Source organism: Phalacrocorax carbo, chromosome 1 (assembly GCF_963921805.1).
Source record: "Phalacrocorax carbo chromosome 1, bPhaCar2.1, whole genome shotgun sequence".
NCBI lineage: Eukaryota > Metazoa > Chordata > Aves > Suliformes > Phalacrocoracidae > Phalacrocorax > Phalacrocorax carbo.
Window position 1 is genome coordinate 7756289 of NC_087513.1, and position 19693 is coordinate 7775981.

The window sequence follows — 19693 nt, forward strand, 5'->3', positions numbered from 1 at the left end:
GTTTGCAAAAGCAGATGTTAATAATTTGTAAAGCTTCTTTGAACTCCTCATAGGGGGCTGCAGCATTTGGTGTTGTTTGCAACCAATTGTTTTCCTCATTTGAAGAATTCTGTTTGCTTTTTTATTTCTTTTTTTTTTTTTTCAAGATGATTTTGGGGTTTCTATACCATCCCTTGCCAACCCATCTAGCTATGCCAACCTCCTCTGCATCTCTGTACCCTAGCCTCTCCCATGGAGCTCTTCAAAAGCAACATGCTCAATCATGCCTTTCACATTAATTTGGAAAATGGAATGAAATTTTGCCCTTTTTGTGGGTTTCCAGAGTAGCTGGTCCCTGAGGTGGCTACGGTGTGGATCTAAATAAAATTAGAGTATGTGTTAGGCCCGATGTGACATGTACCAACCTGGATGGACATAACCCAGGCTCCTCTTCCCACCCGTGTTTCCTGCCTGTACAGCCTCTCTGGGCGCTCTCTGGATACTGCCACCAGCAGGGGCAGGCAATCAATGGTGAACCTTTAATGGCATTTTTATTTGGGCTTAGCATCCTCTGTTAATTGTTGAGAGGGTTAACCTGTGATCTGGTCTGACTGCTAGTCCTTATCTCTGGAAATGTTCCAAAACCAAGCAGGAATGAAAGGAAAAAACTTACAAGGAAACAATCTTTTTTGGTTTTGTACCCACGGGGGGCATTTTGGGTTGCATTTGGGTCTTACGTTTGGGCGGGTTGTTTTTGTTTTCTTTGCAAAGAAACAAAATTCTCAAAGAAACAAAATTCTCATGAAACTGACAAGGAGAACAGAATATTTTACTTTTTTTCAAGCTAGAGAAAGGGGGAAATAGAAAGAAACTTCCAATCTTTCCATCAAGAGACAAAACTATCAGCCAAAAGAAAAAGATTTTCAACACTGTGTTTGGGAAATTTGTAAGAATAGCAAAGGTGTAGCTATATTAACTATTCTTTCTCAGCTTTACACATTTATAAAACATGAATGAATACCAGAGGGAATATTTTTATTAACAAAAAATTAGAACATAAGCTTTTAATACCTATACCAGGAAAAACAGTTCATTTATTTAAACAGCAGTTTAGAAACCAGAAACAAACAAACAAAAACATTACTTATTTTCCTATGGGTTTAAATTTTGGAGTTAAAATCTCTTGATGGCTTCTAGGGAAGCCTTAGGTCTGTAGTAATTCTCAGGAAACAGCATTGCTGACTAGAGCACAAAACAACTCAAATTGTGCTGATTCGGTAGGCAAAGCCTTTGAAACCAGTGGAGCTTGAGGAGGAGTCAGAATCTTAAGAAATGCCAACATTATTTCAAGAGGGGGGGAGAAAGAAAAGAAAAAAAGCTTTATTTCCAAAAGGAGCAAAACTAGAAGGTAATTAAACTCAGCAGCATCCTAGAAGCCAACACAAGGCTTAACTTCTGAGTTCAGCTTGGACTGAAGCTCATGGTTGAAAGCTGATATGGGCTTTTCCTAGCACAGGGGTAGTTAAAGAGTGGTCCAGCAGGGCTGTAGCCTGGATATACTCTGATTTTGAGTGCTGAGGTACAGCATGGAGACCATGCAGCAATCTGGTAAAGTGTGGAGAGTTAGGAACAGAGCAGTGGTTTACACAGTTGCTTCTGAGGGCTTCACCTCTGTTAAAGATCACCTGGATCAGCCCACCTTGTATAAATCCAGTTTAGCCCTGGCAGATTGTCAGCACCGCCTGAGGCTGGGCAAGGGCTGGCTGCCCCTGTCGAAAAGCATGAAGCAGATCTGCACTCGGGTGTCACGCTTGGAATAAGAACAACTATTTTGAGAAGAGAAGAAAACCACAAAAACTCTTCTACCTTTCTCTCCTTATGGTGCCCTGTTTTTAAGGAAGGTTGGTTGAGAACCAAGACATAAGACACTCTTCGGTATATTAACACGGTTGAAAACCTTATCAGCCATGGATACTGATGCCTTAATCTATGCTGTTTGAGCAGAAGCCAGTTTGTAAATGTCTAATAAAGGACATGATGGCCTTTTTTTTAGTGAGATAACCAAGAAACAGGATTTACTTCATATTTTAAGAAATTAGACTATATCAAATGTGTAATAAAAATATTTTCTATAGGATTTTAAAATATATACATATATAAACTACCTTAATTTTAATGCCCTGTTGATATTGATGTGGTGTCTACAGCATCTAAGTGTAACTAGGTGAGGCTGCCCAGCAACCTCCATTATACCTCAAACAGTGATTACAAAACTTGAAGCCTTGTCCACACTGTAAATTAAACCTGCTCGAAAATGGGATCTGAAGTTGTCTGCTGGGCCCGATCCAGCATCCACTAATAGTCCTGACTGCAGGAGGTGGATTAGGTCCTAGACAGTCCCAAAATGACATGGTTTCCAACCCTGTTGGCCGGGAAATGATAAAGGCACCTGAGGGAGTTACTAAGACCCTTGAGGCACTTTCTGGTAAAATAAAAAATATTAGACATTTTATTTAGAATACTTAGCTATATTTAGAAACAGTCTTAAGACAATTTGGGCACATTTATGCTTCGCTTTGAAGAGGGGCCCAAAATGACTGTGTGTCCCAGACACAGCCTTTGCTCAGACACTGGATGTAGACTTCAGTAAAGCTAAAGGGAGAGTGAGGACTTGGGGGTGATGATGGAGCAAAGAGCATTTGTGCCTGCATCCTTCCCACAGCATCCATCTCCATATATCCCCTTGGTCTTCCTTGCCCAGCACATGTGGAGGAAGTAAGTTGGCAAAAAGAGCTCCTGTGTCACGCACCTGCAATGGCCCACAGGGCTGAACTGGCACTTTCATCAAAGACAATCTAAAACTGGTGACAGAGGTGGAGGGGTGTGAGGGCAGAGAAGCACAGATTACTGTCTGGCCCTGTGGCCACTGGGGACAGCAAGGTGATCAGGACCAATCAGGATGGGTTTATGAAGGCAGGTCCTGCTTGACTAACCTGAGCTCCTTCTAGGATAAGGTGACCCGCTTAGTGAATGAGGAAAAGGCTGTGGGTGATGTCAAACTGGACTTTAGTAAGGCATTCTCCTGGAGAAACAGGCTGCTCATGGCTTGGATGGGTGTACTCTTCACTGGGAAAAAAAACTGTCTGGATGACCGGGCCCAAAGAGTTGCAGTGAATGGAGATAAATCCAGTTAGCAGCTGGTCACAAGTGGTGTCCCCAGGGCTTAGTTTTGGGGCTGGTTCTTTTTAGTATCTTTATCAACAATCCAGATGAGGGGATCGAGGGCACCCTCAGTAAGTTTGCAGGTGACACCAAGTTGGGAAGGAGTGTTGATCTGTGTGAGGGCAGGAAGGCTCTGCAGAGCGATCTGGGCAGGCTGGATCAATGGGCCAAGGCCAATTGTATGAGGTTCAACAAGGCCAAGTGCTGGGTCCTGCACTTGGGTCACAACAACCCCAGGCAACATTACAGGCTTGGGGAGGAGTGGCTGGAGAGCTGCCCAGAGGAGAAGGACTTGGGAGTGTTGGTTGACAGCTGGCTGAACATGAGCCAGGAGCATGCCCAGGCGGCCAAGAAGGCCAACGGCATCCGGGCTTGTATCAGGAGTAGTGTGGCCAGCAGGAGCAGGGCAGTGACCGTGCCCCTGTGCTCGGCACTGGTGAGGCCGCAACTCAAATACTGTGCTCAGTTTTGGGCCCCTCAGTACAAGAAAAGCACTGAGCTGCTGGAGCGTGTCCGGAGGAGGTCAACAAAGCTGGTGAAGAGTCTGGAGAACAAGTCTGATGAGGAGCGGCTGAGGGAACTGGGGTTGTTTAGCCTGAAGAAGAGGAGCCTGAGGGGAGCCCTTATCGCTTTCTACAACTACCTGAAAGGAGGTTGTAGCGAGGTGGGTGTTGGTCTCTTCTCCCAAGTTACTAATGATAGGATGAGAAGAAAAGGCTTCAAGTTGTGTCAGGGGAGGTTTAGATTGGATACTAGGAAAAATTTCATTACCAAAAAGCTTGTGAAGCACTGGAACAGGCTTCCCAGGGAAGTGGTTGAATCACCATCCCTGGAGGCATTGAAAAGACGTGTAGATGTGGTGCTCAGGGACATGGTTTAGTGATGGACTTGGCAGTGTTGGGTTAATGGTTGGACTTGATCTTAAAAGTCTTTTTCAACCTACACGATCCTGTGATTCTATGGCATGGCTTTGGGCTGTGCCACCAACACACAGCCAAATCCGGTTTGCAGTCCTGTTTAATCTAGCACTGTGTCTAAAGCAAGTTCAGATTCATTTTCCCTGCAAGGTTTGAAGCACAGTGTAGACAAGGTGTGAGAGCCAGATCCTGATCTAATGCAGGCAAAGTTTGCTATTACCATTGGCCTGAGCACTTACCCTTGCATTATACTTTAAGGTAGGTAGCATGGGAGTTCTCCTGCTTTAAAGAGTTAATATAGGGGATTTGACCACCTGCAGATGAAAGTTTCTCAGTGAGCTTTCGGTTCATCTGCTCAATGTGCCTGGTGTTTTTCCTGGCTTGCCGGAGAGACCTCTTAACTTTCTTCACCCGATCTCGCAGCTGCTTGTTGCGCTTCTCCAGTGTCGCCACCTTTTGCTGCAGCTTCTTCACCCTGTCCTCCTCCTCAAACAGGGCTTTCTGGACTGAGGAGCACATGAGCTGAGGGGACAGCAGAAAATAAATAAGAACAGGTGAAGTTTACACAAAAAACTTATTAAAGGAAGGGTTAATTCAGGTGTTCCTTGAAATGCATCACAACTCTTTAAAAGAATCCTTTTTTTTTGAAGTTCTACTCATTTTTTACACTTTTTCTACTAAAATACTCCCTTTCACTGCTGTTTTCAAATAAAACCCAAAACTGTAGATCTTAATGATACTGGTGATTCACAATTACTTTTATGAGCTCTTTTGACGAACCTGTCTAGCCTACTAAGGCTACATCGAATTTATGGAGGAAGGCTGCCCTATTCCTAGTATGAAACTGGAGTTCAGGCCAAGGGGTGTCTCTCAAGTTGGAAGGGACACATAAGGATCAAGTCCAACTCCCTGCTCCTCACAGGACTACCTAAAACTAAACCATGTGACTAAAAGCATTGTCCAGGTGCTCCTTGAACTCTGACAGGCTTGGAGCTGTGACCACTTCCCTGGGGAGCCTGTTCCAGTGACCAACCACCCTATCAGTGAAGAACCTTTTCCTAATGTCAGCTCCAAACTTCCCCTGACACAGCTTCATTCCATTTCCTCGTGTCTATATTTTCCTGTTGAAAAACTCTAGATTTGATTCACCTTAGCAGAAACTCCAGATTTTGATGTGAGCCTTTATGTCAACATGTCAACATAAGGACACCACCTGCAAAACACAGAACTGGTTCGTTTGGCTTTTTCAAGACCTGAGTTGTCTTAAATATTTCATTATATGGATTTCTTTCAGATGAAACCCTAAACGGTAAAATCCCAGCAGTTTCTAGGAGCATTCAAGATCACATAACTTTAACAGAAGTGATTTTTTGGGGGGCAATTGGCTGAAAATTGCCCCTCCCATTCTATCCACTACCAACATATTGCAATATTGTCCCCAATACAGACGTCAAGCTCTTGATGCCCACTCATGCTTGTGGCTCTTAGATAGACCAAAAAAAAAAGGAGGCAGCTTCAAAGGTGCTGCACCCAAGGCATCACTAGAAGAGCAGTTCACAGGGCATTTTCAAATCCCCTGAGTTGGATGATGGTCTAAATGCAAAACATCTGTTGGGCAATTTTTCTTCCCCTACAACCTCATCCTAGGATAACCCAGAGATATATTTCATCTCAGCTATATGCGATTGCCAGGTCTACGGTCTCCTGTTTCTGACTTGCTTCCTGTTTGCAGGTGCAGCAATAGGAATGGGATGCTACAAAGGCTGCCAACTAGCTTCAGTGCAAAGAACTTGTGCTCCTGACACACAGTGTTTCGTGGGATGCGATTCAGCTGCCTTCATTAAGCAGCTAAAAGTGAGCCACACATCTGGGCTCCTCTCTTTCTGTTTCCCCTGTAATGTCTGCAGGGAGAGACACTCTTCAAGAGGGTGATCTCCACCTCCTAGGGCAGTGGGAGGAATCACCCTCTGAACACAACTCTCTCGTTTCACTGGCTACAAAGACATCAAGTTCCACGTTTGCTACTTGGGCAACATTTTCCAAGCAGAAAAAGAGGAGGTGGCTGGGGCTCAAGGACAGCCCCACCATAAAGTTTCTGGCCTAGAGGAGCCACCATGGAAACCTATTTCTGCCCAGGGTGATGTCCCTCCTTCCTTTTTTTCCTATAAAAAAGCATCCTGAGATATTTTATTGTGCAAGTGGGACTTTTGGCTGATGGCTGCACTGGTGTGCTATGAGGAAAGGCAGTGTCTTCTGCTGGATTTATCTCCTATATACATCCAGAATTCTTTTATGTGTGTCAAGCACTCCTGGAGCCTGGATGGGCTTTCTCTGGCAGAACATTTGGAACAGACAGGGAATCTAAATAAACAAGTAAATCCTCACTGTGACGATGAAGGATTACGTGTTTCTTTCCATCTTACTTTGTAGTATTTTCAACAACTGAAAGTAGGGGAGGGAGCCCGCATTGATGAATAACATTTCATTTGCTTTGGAAACCCCCAGCAGCTGAAAACCATGGCCAGTCAACACAAACACAGCAACTGCTTCCAGTCACCATAAGCTCTTTTTTCTTATGCAAAAGCACTGCAGGGCTCTTCTAAAGGGCAAATGCTTGCCCCGACTGTCCTCTCACTAGGGCTCTCCTATAAATGCGTGCTAGGGAGACTGGGAGCTCACAGATAGAGGGCCAGAAATAGGACTGAAGAGGAGGGAATTTGGGTTTAATCACAGCTCATTCCAAGTGCTATTTGAAAACAGCCAGCACCTCTTGGCTTTTGTGTTTGCCAAACCCTTGCAAAACTTCAGGCAGAACACTTCTTGAATTTAAATGCCTGCAAAGGAGACTAGTGAGTTAGGAAAAGACATTTGCTGGGAAGACAGGCGGTGGAAACTCTACTTCATGAGGGATTTCTTGCATTTTCCATTGATGCAGTGATAGGCATGGCAGAGTCCAGTGCAGAGGAATGAACAATTCATGCAGCTGAAGTGTGAGGTTGTGCAAACCCAACTGTGTCTCACCCGTCTCGGCTGGCTGGTGGGGCAATGGTAATGTCTGATGGCAGACATCAGGGATGGCATTAGCCTCACCCCAGAGGCACTCACAAACCTTTTGAGGTTGGTCCTCTGTCAGCAGAGATAGTCCAGCTCTACAGAACTGCTCAGAAACTTCTCAAACACCATCAAAAACCTAGCCAGTTTGTTTACTTATGCTGTTTCTCTTCCAGGTCCTCACTGTCCAGTCTGAAACCCACGGTTTAGTGCTTAAATTACCTGGAGATTTCCAGAGCAATCACTGGAACAACACAGTTATGAAAAAACTGAGGTACTGTCAGACACGCACAGCTTTGCTTACCAACAGGGCAGGCGATAGGAAGAGCCCAGCTTGATAATTGGATGCCTGCCTGCAATTGCAGGACTACCAACCGAAAAATATGCTCTTTGCTCCTTCTGCATGGGGAAAAATAACAAGGTGGAGTCCTCACATTCTCACCAGCTGGTTACAAACAGCATTTTTCACAGAGCTCTGCAGTGAGGATGATGTTTAAATGTGAGTGCTGTCCTAACCTTGCTGTTACTGCTAGGGCTGTGGTTCACGTGGGTGCAACGATGTTATTTTTAAACTGGTGCTGAGAATTGTGTAACTCCAACAGCTAGGAGCTCAGCACAGCCTGTATAACTAACCCAGCTGCTGAACAAATGGGTGAGATGTTAACCAGCCCTTGGTCAGTCCGTGTTGCTACTTGAAAACTTCATGTTTACAGCCAGATGAGATAACCCTGCATTGCACAGTCATTCCTATGGAGCATATCTACAGACAGGAATTTCACACCCCATTTCGTCTGGTCTCATGCACCCATAAATGTGCACACTTTGCATTTGATGACCATCAAGATCAGACCTTAGTCCAAAAGGCATTGCTAAAAGCTACAGACAACTGGATTTTGTTTCTGGGAATGGCCTGTGCGCCCATTCCTCACCACAGCTTGCTACGTCAGGTACACTGGGGAGGGGGGCGGGGGGGTGGTTTATACAATATTTAAGGGATAATGAAATCTCCATTCAGCAAGGTAAGTCACTGAGGACCCAGTTCCACTTGATGCCACAGAAGGAAAGGATGGATAGCTGGCATCTCCTATTCCCACAAGGTATCAACGGCAGACAGTTAAGCAACAGCTCTGAAATGCAGCACTTAGCATGGCATACATGCCCACAGATCTGGGAAATGGAGAGAAGGATGAGGAAATGGCTCCTCAGAAAACCTTAGGGGTTACTTTTCTAGGTTTCCTTCAAAAGTTACATTCTGTAGTGACCCAGAGTTCAGAGGAGTTGTGTGTTCTGGAGATCTCTGTCTGCACGTCTGCTTGTTCCATAGTTTTTTAGCAAGGCATCCTCGGCAGTGGTTAAACTCGAGTCCAACACAGTACCAGGAGATGTAACAGGAAAGGTAGCACAACAAGAACCATACGGCTCCTTAGGATTTATCCTAGACAGCCTACAGCTGTGAAACTCCAAATTAAATATATATGAGTATTTGTCTGAAACACCCTGTCACAAATATACCCAGATGATTTACAAAATCTGCCCACCTGCCAAACAAATCGGCACTGTAACAAATCAAACTGATTTTCTGAGTGTCACATTACAGGCATGTGAGCTTTTTACCAAACACCCTGAACTGACGTAGATATACATTTGTCTGATTGACAGGCACACACATCTGCCGTCTATAAGCTTCATTAGAATGGGACAGTGGCTAGGAAACACCCTATGGATAAAGGCGCAATGGTAGTGTTCATCCACCACAAACTGTCCATAAATGGCTGAAGTTAGTGTTACAGAGCTCAAGTCACTCAAAACCCAGCAGTGGCACCCAAGCCTTGTCCTCATTTACCAAAGGGAGAAAAGTTAAGTTCTAGCTAGCTCTTCATGCATTCTCCCTATGGGCAGCACAGCTAAAGTGCACTGGAGCCCCGCTACCTAAAAGTGTTTCATTTCAGGTCTCCTAAAAATATCTTTCACATCAGACAGCATTTTTGGACGTTTAGATATAGGGTGTCATCAGGCAAGATGATTGTAGGGATGTCTTTAAATGTGTGACAGTAAGACCTGATCTCTGCATATTGTGGTTTTAGAACTGGGCACGGGTCACTTTGGTTTCTTGCCCTCAGATCTTCCTCCTGACCCACACTGCTACCCGGAACAGTGTCTAGCTGGGATACTCCCTCAGCATCCCAGGCCCAGCATCGTCCCACCTCAACCTCTTGTGACTGTCTGGTGGAAGAAGTGAAGGTGTCTTTCTCTCTGGAAATGCATCCCAAGCACCGTGGGCTGGGAAGCACAGTTCCTGCTCTGCTGCTGAGCCTCCTCTGCACTGCACCCCAGAGAGCTCATCCCATCCCCACACCACTCTCCTCTCACCCTTCCCTGCTATAAATCTGCTCCACAGAAAACATCTTAAACTGAGACCTTACGCAGCATGAAGTGCACACCTCCAGCTCTATTTGTCTCAGCACAGCAATAATTCATGCACCCTCTCTCAAGGGGCTCAGGAGCCAAACATAACTCTTTATCTTTCTTTAACTCCATCAGCATTTATTTCCTGAACTCATTCTATGCTCTTAGCGAAAGGAAGAGCTCTGTGCCCTGGGGAAGCTGACAAGGACACGATACAGCCCACTCAGACAATCTTCAGCTCTCCTGCCCAGGGAGGCCCCCTTTGAGCCCTGCCTTGCCATGGCCACATTTCAGACTCTGAGCATCACTTTCTCCTTTTGTTCAGCCCCTTTGGGCAGGCTACGTGGGAGCGAGCACGTTGGATGGAAAGACAGACGGTGCGGCAAAGGATAGCAGGAGGGTTCTGGCAGCAGAGTGTATTGGGTTTGGGATGGAGTCACTTAACCTCCAGTTACCGGGACTTTTCAGCCAAGACTAACACTATTGTTGAAGTGTGGAAAAGCCCCTGTCAGCACTGTTAAACCATTGTGTTGGGTGAAGTTGTTGGGGCATGGCAGTGCTGGGTTAAACCACTTCTACTTGCTGCAAGACCGCACCTTTCAGAGGTACTAAATCGGGGTCCCAAGAGCAGATCCAGCACCACTGGCATTAAGGGGGATGAGCTGGGGTTTCACCCTAGGACTTCATATGACTCACCAGGATACATAAGACCTGGATGGAGAAAGAAATGATGGTGGCTGTTCTTATCTTACTTACTGAATGCTGGGTCAGCGTGTGCCATGGGAGGTGTAAGGCTTGTGGCACAAGTCTCTGGTTCATTCAAAATATTAGAGATGGGGACTTCATTGGGGTATGAAGCACTGCCTGCAGGGAGCCTCTGCCAGGCAACACCCATCCCAAGATGTCTCAGCGCTGTGAATGGTGCTCTTCTTCCCCATTTCACTGCTCACTAAAAGCAGATTTTCACTTTAAACTCCTAACACACAGCCAGTCAAGGAAAGTCATGTCACAACCCAACCATCATCAGAGAACAGGCACATCCAACGGGAGACTTCTTGCCTACCTTAGACACCTACCTCAGGTGGACCACTTTTGGGGACCCCTCTCCATCACCTAGAAAACTAGCTCAGGCTGAGATGGTTCCCACCCTGAGTCCCACAAAAAGGCAGCTGGCATCACTGACTAGCCGGGGCAGGCTGCAAGGGCAGCATACAGATAATTTTCTTGGAGTTTGGAGAACCTTGCCCTGGAAATGGACCCAAATCCATGTCCACAGGTAATTTGGAGTCTTTAAAAACAGCCTTGTTTGTTCCAATCTGCATCAAACTGCTGCTTGGTGAAAAACCACCCGAAGAACCGTTGGAGGGCCTGCCAGGGGCAGCTCTTGGACGGCGTCCTGGCAGGTCTCTTGGGTGATACTTGGCCCTCACATCCTCCTGAGTGGCTGAGAAAGGCCCATGTGCCTGGAAAATGTGAGTGGTGTTTACAAGCTGTGACGTAAGGCCTGAGTGCCAGCAGCTCCACCAAGACACCGACTCAGCACAGAGGATAGTTTACTCTCAGGGAAGTGTGTTTTTCACAAGGAAAACCACAACTTTTTCTTCTGAACTTTTTAAAAATAATGATCATAAGCTGAAGAGTGTATTTTTTTTTAAGATACGTCCCTGTGATTAAGTACTTTGGAAAAAACAGACCTTCCTCCCTGGCAAGGTGTCTGAATTGCTGGTGGCTCTCATCAGCTGTGGGCATTGCAGGCATCCATTTCAAAACCCTACCCTTTGCCTTTGAGCTCACAGCCCTTGCACCCTTGCTCCCAGGCTGGGGGTGGTTTTACAGGACACAGCGGGGTTAGGAGGCACTTCAGGACTAGTGAAAAGACTCTCAACGTTGGAGGTACCTGGAGGGAAGTCCCTGGTCCCAAAAGCATGTGTAGAGCATATCCTGGGGCATTGCTTTCCCCAGACACTTTGACACTGAAGCCTGAGATGCTGCTGAGGGGGACGATGCAAAGATACCAGGTGACAGTCACACCCGGTCCCCTCTGCCAAGACTGGGGATGGGGGTGGAAACGTGTCTTCATGGTACTTGGACTGGTCACTGTCAGTACCCAAGAAGAGATCAACACCTAATTCTGTATACTTGCAAAAGAAAAAAGGCAGTGGTTTAACAAGAATAGAAACCACACTAATCAAGAAGACAGGAAAGGGAAAAAAATGGTGCAGAGTACGAGCCAGGCTGCCTACCACAGGCACCTCACTTGTGCCGAGTGAGCAGATAAGTCAGTCCTGACAGTAAATCCCTAGATTCCCTGCCCAGGCCATGGCAGACAGGTCTCCAGGAAGAAAAAAACCTAATCAAGGAGGCAGGACCTCAATTTGGGGCATCTCCAAGTCCCTTCCTCTCCTCACTGACAACGCAGGCAGTGCAGTGTGGGCGAGGGGGGCACACCAAGAGCCAGCCGGCTGCTTTTCCCAGTTGCTCCAAGGCATAGGGGCTCTGTTCTCGCCTTGTTTCCTTTGAAAACGTTCTTCCGAGTGATTCGCCCAAGATGCCACAGGAATGTGGTGGTGGATCTGGGAGGGGAGCAGCAGCAAAATCTCACATCTAAGTGGTTTAGCAGGAGCAGCCGTCCTCCTCCTCGCCTGGCTGCAGCTGCTGATCGCTGGCCTCAGTGCTCAGCCCCACCAGCCCCATACCTTGTGCTTTCCGTACTTCCAGGAGCTTCCCAGACTTTGGCACTGCTCCTGGCGTGAGGCTGAGCAATGCGCACCGCTGACATGGGTCAGTGTTGCAGGGAAGCGGAGGCTCTTACAGCCATCCCAGGGGTTTAGCACCCCAGAACCCTGCCAGACTCTTTGCTGAGACCCGTGTCACCCCTTTCTGACTCCCTCCACCAAAAATACTCAGGGTGGCCAGTAAAATAACAAGCTGTGGGACAGCACATGCCTCCATATCGTGCAAAAGCAGAGGCAGAAACCAGGACACTACTCCTGGCTCTCCAGCCCTATTACAGGGGATGTACAGAGCTCATTGCAAGGGCTGATACCTCGTAGACTTTGTAACACAACTATTTGCAAGATATATATTGCAAAGACAACCCAAGGAAATGGACTGTCTGCTCTGGTTCCTTCTAGGAGCCATGCATGGGTGGTAGATATTCCTGATGTACCTTTGACCTGTTCCCAGAGAGTAAGCAGTGCAGGCATGGATTAAGCTGCTTGCTTATAGGTAAATGACACTGAATGTTAAAATGCATGACCCGGCTCAACCATGCTGAGCTTAAAGGTAAGTGTTTTGAGTAAGGAAAAAAATTCCTTTCTCTGCTGCTAGAAGCAATTTAGGTGCTAAGAACAAACAGATTTTTAAGTCTGTCTCACAAGACTTCTATTGAGAAGGCCCTGGGAGTGCTGGTGGGCAGCAAGGTGACCCTGAGCCAGCACCGTGCCCTTGTGGCCAAGAAGGCCAATGGTATCCTGGGGTGCATTAAAAGGACCGTGGCCAGCAGGGCGAGGGGGGTTATCCTCCCCCTCTGCTCTGCCCTAGTGAGACTGCATTTGGAGTGCTGTCTCCAGTTTTAGGCCCCCCCAGCTTAAGAAGGATGTGGAACTGCTTGAGCAAGTCCAGCAGAGGAGCTATGAAGATGATCAGGGGACTGGAGCATCTCCCTTATGAGGAAAGGCTGAGAGACCTGGGTTTGTTCAGCCTGGAGAAGAGAAGACTGAGGGGGGATTTCATAAATACCTATAAATATCTAAAGGGTGGGTGTCAGGATGACAGGACTAGGCTCTTTTCAGTGGTGCCCAACGCCAGGCCAAGGGGCAATGGGCACAAGGTGAAACACGGGAAGTTCCACCTAAACATGCGGACAAACCCCTTTGCTGTGCAGGTGCCAGAGCAGGGGCACAGGCTGCCCAGAGGGGCTGTGGGGTCCCTCCCCAGAGACATTCAAACCCCACCTGGACGCGGCCCTGTGCCCCTGCTCTGGGTGTGCCTGCTCGAGCAGGGGGTGGGACGAGATGATCTCCAGAGGTCCCTTCCAACCCCTGCCGTTCTGTCATTCTGTGATTCTCTGAAGACAGGCTGCTTCATAGATTTCTGCATTTTCCTCTGCCTGAATTCTGAAAATGACCAAGTTACTCCCTTTTATTTTTTTTCCATTTCTGTATCAGAGTTGAGATTCCAGTTTCAGCTGGGCTTCAAAAGTCTCTGTAAGAGGCTTTTTTTTCTATAACTTGTACAGAAACTTTCTTTTTCCACAGCTACCAAACTTTCCAAAACCTGCTATCCACTTTAATTTCCAACTCAGCTTTTTCCCACATAGTATTACTATTATCACAATAAAACTAATTAAGTCTAATATGTCTAAAACTACTTTGCCAATATACCTTACCTCAAGTGTATTGTTCTCTGAAGCTTGCTGTGTGACCACGTCTCTGTCTAAACTTGTTTTATTTGGCTTTTATTTCAATAGGATTAGGTCACCATTCTCCCCACACAAACACACAGAGAATTAATTAAATGCCAAGGAAGCGATAAAACCAGCAAGACTCAGAAACAGAGTGTATCGTGTCCCTCGCTCTCACTGTTGGGAACACAGGGAAAAGAGAGTGTTGATCAGAGCAGCACAGCATCTTATGCTTTGCTCCTATTTATTGAAATGTTGGTGTTGATTTTTGAATAAGCTGACTTCTACCTTGTGTTAAAACAGCTCCTAGAAACTGCATATAATGTCATGGTCCTGTTAAACAGACAGAATGCACCCTATAGAGCAAGGTAGCAGTGAAGGAAGTACAATATATTCAAATACGCCACCTCCAGGTGCAGCTGAAGCCAAGAACCAGCATCAGCTGGTGAGGAAATGCATTTATCTTTATCAATATTAATTTGCATTAGAACAATATTAGTTTAAACCAGGGTTGTGCCTAGTTTGGGGCATTTACTTTAAGTATGGTTTACTTCAGTCTAATGTATTACAACTCGAGGAGTTCCCTTGGGGTCCAAACAGGTGACCGAAGCTCTGCTGTGGCAGGTGCTGTATGGATATCTGCAAGCTGAGGTTTAGATTAAACATAGCCGTTAGGAGTACAAAATAACAGGTGGGAGATATGGGCTGTGGGAGGACGGGGGGCACATGGGTAAGGCAATGCCAGACCTGTGTGTACCCCCGAGCAGGGTCAGAGCGCAAATGCTCTGTGCCCGCACCCTCTCTGCCAGGAAGAGAAGGGAAGGACTGGGATTAGTAAATATATAACAAAATATATTTTATACATAATATGAAAAAATATTTGCTTCTCTGTTACCTTTAAGTTAAAATGGGGAAAGAGAGAAGCAGAGCAAATCCCAGCAGGCTGCGGATGGGTGTTTGCAAATGGCCACAGTGTGACTGGAAAGCATTAAATGCTGCCTCTCAGAAAGCATAGAAACAGGGACATTTACTGTAAGTGGAGTCCATGTCTCCTCCCAGCAAATATATCATACCTAGGGGAAGTTTTATGCACAGGAGGAGAATCCGTGCTGAGAAAGGCAAATGTTTAAAGTTAACGCAATGTCTATAAAAGTCATGTTCCCCTATAAATCCCTCCACTCTGAACGTCTTGGCTTCATACTTCACATAAGCTGCTGCAGCTCAGCTGCCTTTCCAAACAGATAGGATTTCCTTGGCTGCAGGCTCGGCTGGAAGCCCGGGGATACACTGCTGCTGTGCAAAGCTTCTGGATTTCAAAAAGCAAATGCAGGTGCCCCGGGGCAACCTGCTGTCCTCTGGTGCTGCCTGGAAGCGGAGGTGTCTGCATCACTCCTGAGCATCCATAGGAGGCCAGAGCCATTTTACTTTGTCAAGTCCACTTCGGTGCAGGGAAGCGGGCGGAGAGAAAAGGGCACACATAGACCCATGTTCAACTGGGCTTGGTGGGTCCCTTGGGGTAGTCTTTGCACCACCCTACTTAATGTATCTAACTTAGACACTGGGTAGGAAGCATTGGTTTTCTGGGCTCTTTCTACAGTCAGTGGAGAGACAGAAATTCCTCTGGAGGATGAGTCAGAGAAACTAATTTAGAGCAGAGAAGTAGGCACTAAAACAAAGCTGAGTAGTATGGAAACAACTGTGACACTGTGCTTATGCACACAGTTGGAGGTGTCCCTGCCATGGCAGGAGCAGGACAAGAGGCTCTAATGAAGCCTGTCCCTGCAAGCAATAAAGGACCTGTGAAACCTTGAGGGAAAAGATGGCAATGGCATTGAACTCAGACTGGATGAAGCACAGGGGCTTGATGAAGGGCATCTGCTCCCGAGCTGCTCTGCAAGCCCAGAGCAAAGAGACCTCAGCAAGAAGCTGTTTGCTGTACCCCATGCAAGCAGCCTCAGGCGAGGTGACCGAGCCAGCGGTGATGAACAGGCACATGCACAGCAGAGGACCAGGCTCAGCCGTCATCCAAGCACGGAAGTGCCACAGGTTGCCACAGCGGTGAAGTGGAAAAGCTGCAGTGAGGTTGAAGAAGCAAAGACAAAGGGATGGAAAAACAAACATCTGCGATCTGCAGGCGCTCTCTGGCTAACGTCAGCACGCCGAGAAAGGAACTGAGGAGGCAAAATGCCTGAGAGACTAATCAGCAGCTCTGAATAACAAGCTCCAAGCACTAACATCTGGCTGATGGGAGCTCACTGCTACTCACAGATATTCCCGTCCCACCGGGCAGCTCAGAGCAGCCTGTCCACAACTCTGGCTGCTGCGTGGGCTGTAAATCCTGAAAGGGCCTTGGACCACCCTAGATGCAATAAATGGGCAACAGGCTACTCTGAGCATGGCAGCGTTTGGCAAATAACCAGTCTTCAAGGTGCAGAGACATTGTATTTAGGGGACCACCCTCCTGCTTGCCTGTGCTCAAATGCCCTTAAGCATTTGGGGCATTAATGGCTGTTTCCATGGCAGTCAAAAGCTGCTGGTTCACTCCAGTACAATCCCTTAGATGGGGTCCTGTTCCTGAGCCAGTATTTCAATTCTCAATAGAAATTTCAGGTCAGGGAAATACAGGGTCATATCTGAAATCCAACATCGTACTTAATGGCCCAAGTCTCTCCCTGCTGCTTTGCTGTGTTTCAGATACACACAGAAGCATCGGGAGCTCCAATCAATGCTGCCCAACTTATTGCCTTATACAGAGAAAAGCTTTTCACACAAGACTGGTTATGCCTGCAGAAAATAAGGTCTTAAGGTAAGCGTGAGTCAGGTCTCCCCATACACACAAGCCTGGAGCCCTCTTTCTAGCCTGATTTCAGCAGAAGGAGGATTGCAGCCACAGCTACATCAGACAAAATGCCCGCGGGGCTGACAGATGCCCTGTGGTGAACTCTTCCCTGCAAGCATCTAAATTACAGAGCACGCACTCCACTGCTGGTTAATGTTATGATGGGGGCTCTTGACTGTTTAATCCTAAGTTAATAATTGTGTTGGAGTGAGATAATTACACAGCAAGTGCCACACCACCACACACGAACACACCGTGATACAGTTCAATCACGCACTACATTTTTTGGCTCCTTTGTGAATAACTGCCCCGTGGTCTGCAAAATCTCGTAAAATCTTGCTGTCATGTGCACTTACCTGTAAAATTTGCTTCTGTTCCTGGCCAAATATTTAGGGGCAGGTAACAAATGTATTCCTGTAAGTCTGCGTTGCTATTTGTGTATGCGTCTGCATATGAGGATTTTAAATCTGATTATGAAAATAATTTTCTCTAACAGTCCAAAATTCTTCTGGATATTCCTGTTTCTTTGCTCACATTTTTCTGACACAGAACCTGCGCTTTCACCAGCTTTGTATTGCGTCCCTTTAGCAATAGCAAGAGCCAGGATCTGGACAGGCCCGAAGAGCAGATATTCTGAATTGTTCCCCACCCCTCCTGCAGTAGCCATCACAGTATCCACACCAGGCACCATCCACATAACTCCACAAGAATTGCTTAACATCACAGCAATTAAAAAAAAAAAAAAAAAAGACAAAAAAAACCAAACCAAAACACTCTGAGGAAGCCAGGACCTGGGCTAGTCTAGTCTCTCAACTAGGAAACTTTCCTTGTCTTTTGGCAATGGTGATTTTGGAAGAGTGGAAACACAATTATTTTGAGCTGCGTTATCTGAACAGCTTGTTGTCATTAAGCAACATGCACTCTTCACAACTAATCAAACAGGGCAGATAAAATGAAAGTCCTAATCAGAGGGAAGGAACTGGATGTCTCCACTACAGAGAGGGCAATAATCGGTTAGGGGAAAAGCAGTCCCAGTAAGAACTAGATTCTCTGCAAATCTCCAAAAATGGGGATTACAGGATGTCTATGATTTACAGAGTTTTCTGAGCCATTATAGTCCAAACCAGAAAGGTCTGGATAGTGCGAGGACAGGAACAATAGGGGAACCAGGACCTGAGTTGAGATACTTCACTTGCATGCAGAATGGTCTCAGTGCTTGTCTGTGCAAATTCAGAGTATGAGCCCAGAAACCACATTTTTCCATGAATGGTACTGTTAGGCATCGCCTACCACTGCAGGCTTTTCTCCTGCGATCTGGAAACCCATTTCTTCATAAGGATCCTGGATAAATTGCCCGGCATTGGAGCACATGACTGGTTGAGCTTTCAATAATTAGGGGTTTAGTCAATAAAAGTTTGTAACACAAAAGTTGCATCTCTGATTGTCACAGATTGAGGCATTTAAGTCTGTGTTATCCAAGAAGGGGAAAATCCTGGTTATGTAAATGCTTGGCTTAGATACATGAGCCAATCCATGGGATTTGGGTGTGTGCTGCGTCGTGTTCATAACAGACAGGAGGAATTTTCAAAGCTGGGAGGATCACAGATCCCACTCAAAATCATTGGACACTTTTGGAAATCTCCCCACATGTCTAAATTATTTACTAAGAGTTTTCAGGTGTTTTTTAAGACAAAGGTAATGTGGTTAAATATGCTGCAATCCTGAACACTTATTCCCTCAGATACTGAAGAGACAATGAGCTGTAGGTGATGTACACAAAGCTTCAGTCTCAGAAGTTTGTAACACTGGGAAAAGAGGGATCTAGTGGCATTAAATAATTATTATTTTCTCTATATATTCAATACTTATTTGTAAATCCAGTTTGCCTGCAGAACAAGGAGAGACCTGCTCAACTGAATGAAAGCGGAGTGGTGTCGTACAAGTGCCTGGCAGATTGAAGAGGACTTAAAAATGGTGGACTGTCATTTCACCACCCACAGAAAACATCTTATTTTGGGAGCTGAAGAGTGTCTCACCAGCTAAAACCTGGGCCATTTATTAGTTGGTTAGACACAGTCAGGTCATTATTTGCCATCAAGATGGGACAACTGTGCTCTCTGCTTGGTGCATGATCGCTGACTGCTTTAGGGAAGGCATGGACCCTCTGCTTGACTCCAGATGTACCCAGTGGAGGATGCACACCCTAACAGAGGGCAGCCATCATAGCCCCAAGACCAAAAGTTTAAAGTATGACCAAAGGGACAACTTCCAGCAACTGCCCTCATCAGGACATGGATTATAAAACCAGCTGTTCTTTAGGCACCATTCACTGACGGGGACAAAACAGGTGCGAGCAGTTGGGCAACAACATGCCAATGGTCACACATCTTATTCTTCTGGACCTAAGGGTCAATAAACCAGCAGAAAAGCTATCAGAACAACACACAAGAGGTTTTTATAGGAAGGGGAGGAAACATTCATTCTCACTCTTTGTTCAGGCCAGAAATTAAGAGGAGTTTGAGTGAGTGTGGAAGAGCACAGCAAGAACATGGCACTAAGTCCCTGGAGGAATTGGTAGAGACCCTTTCCTGCAGATATTTGAGGCCCTTCTCCATAAACCAGATGTGATTTAGGATTAATACAAGTAAACTGCAACACAAGTTCAGCTGGAAAGGCTAGATGACCTTTTTTTTAAATCTGATTCCCATCCAGACTGGTCTCTCAGTTCTGCCTTGGTCTGTTTAATCCTGTTAATCAGTACATCACTGTACTGGCATGCAGCACCTACACTTCTCGTGGCAGCCAGTGATACTGAAAGGCAATCAAACTGGTGATCTACACTGCTCCCTCAGGATATTTGTGAGGCATTTCAAG

General features: G+C 46.2%; 1 protein-coding gene across 1 annotated transcript in view; it reads right to left on the reverse strand.

Moving 5' to 3' along the window:
• Nucleotides 1-997: 997 nt before the first annotated feature.
• Nucleotides 998-19693, reverse strand: part of CCDC3 (coiled-coil domain containing 3) — a 45944-nt gene continuing 27248 nt past the window's right edge. The window contains exon 3 of the mRNA XM_064442998.1: nucleotides 998-4640. Coding sequence (XP_064299068.1) covers nucleotides 4365-4640 — 276 coding nt within the window. The 3' untranslated portion in view covers nucleotides 998-4364. The remainder of the gene's footprint in view (nucleotides 4641-19693) is intronic.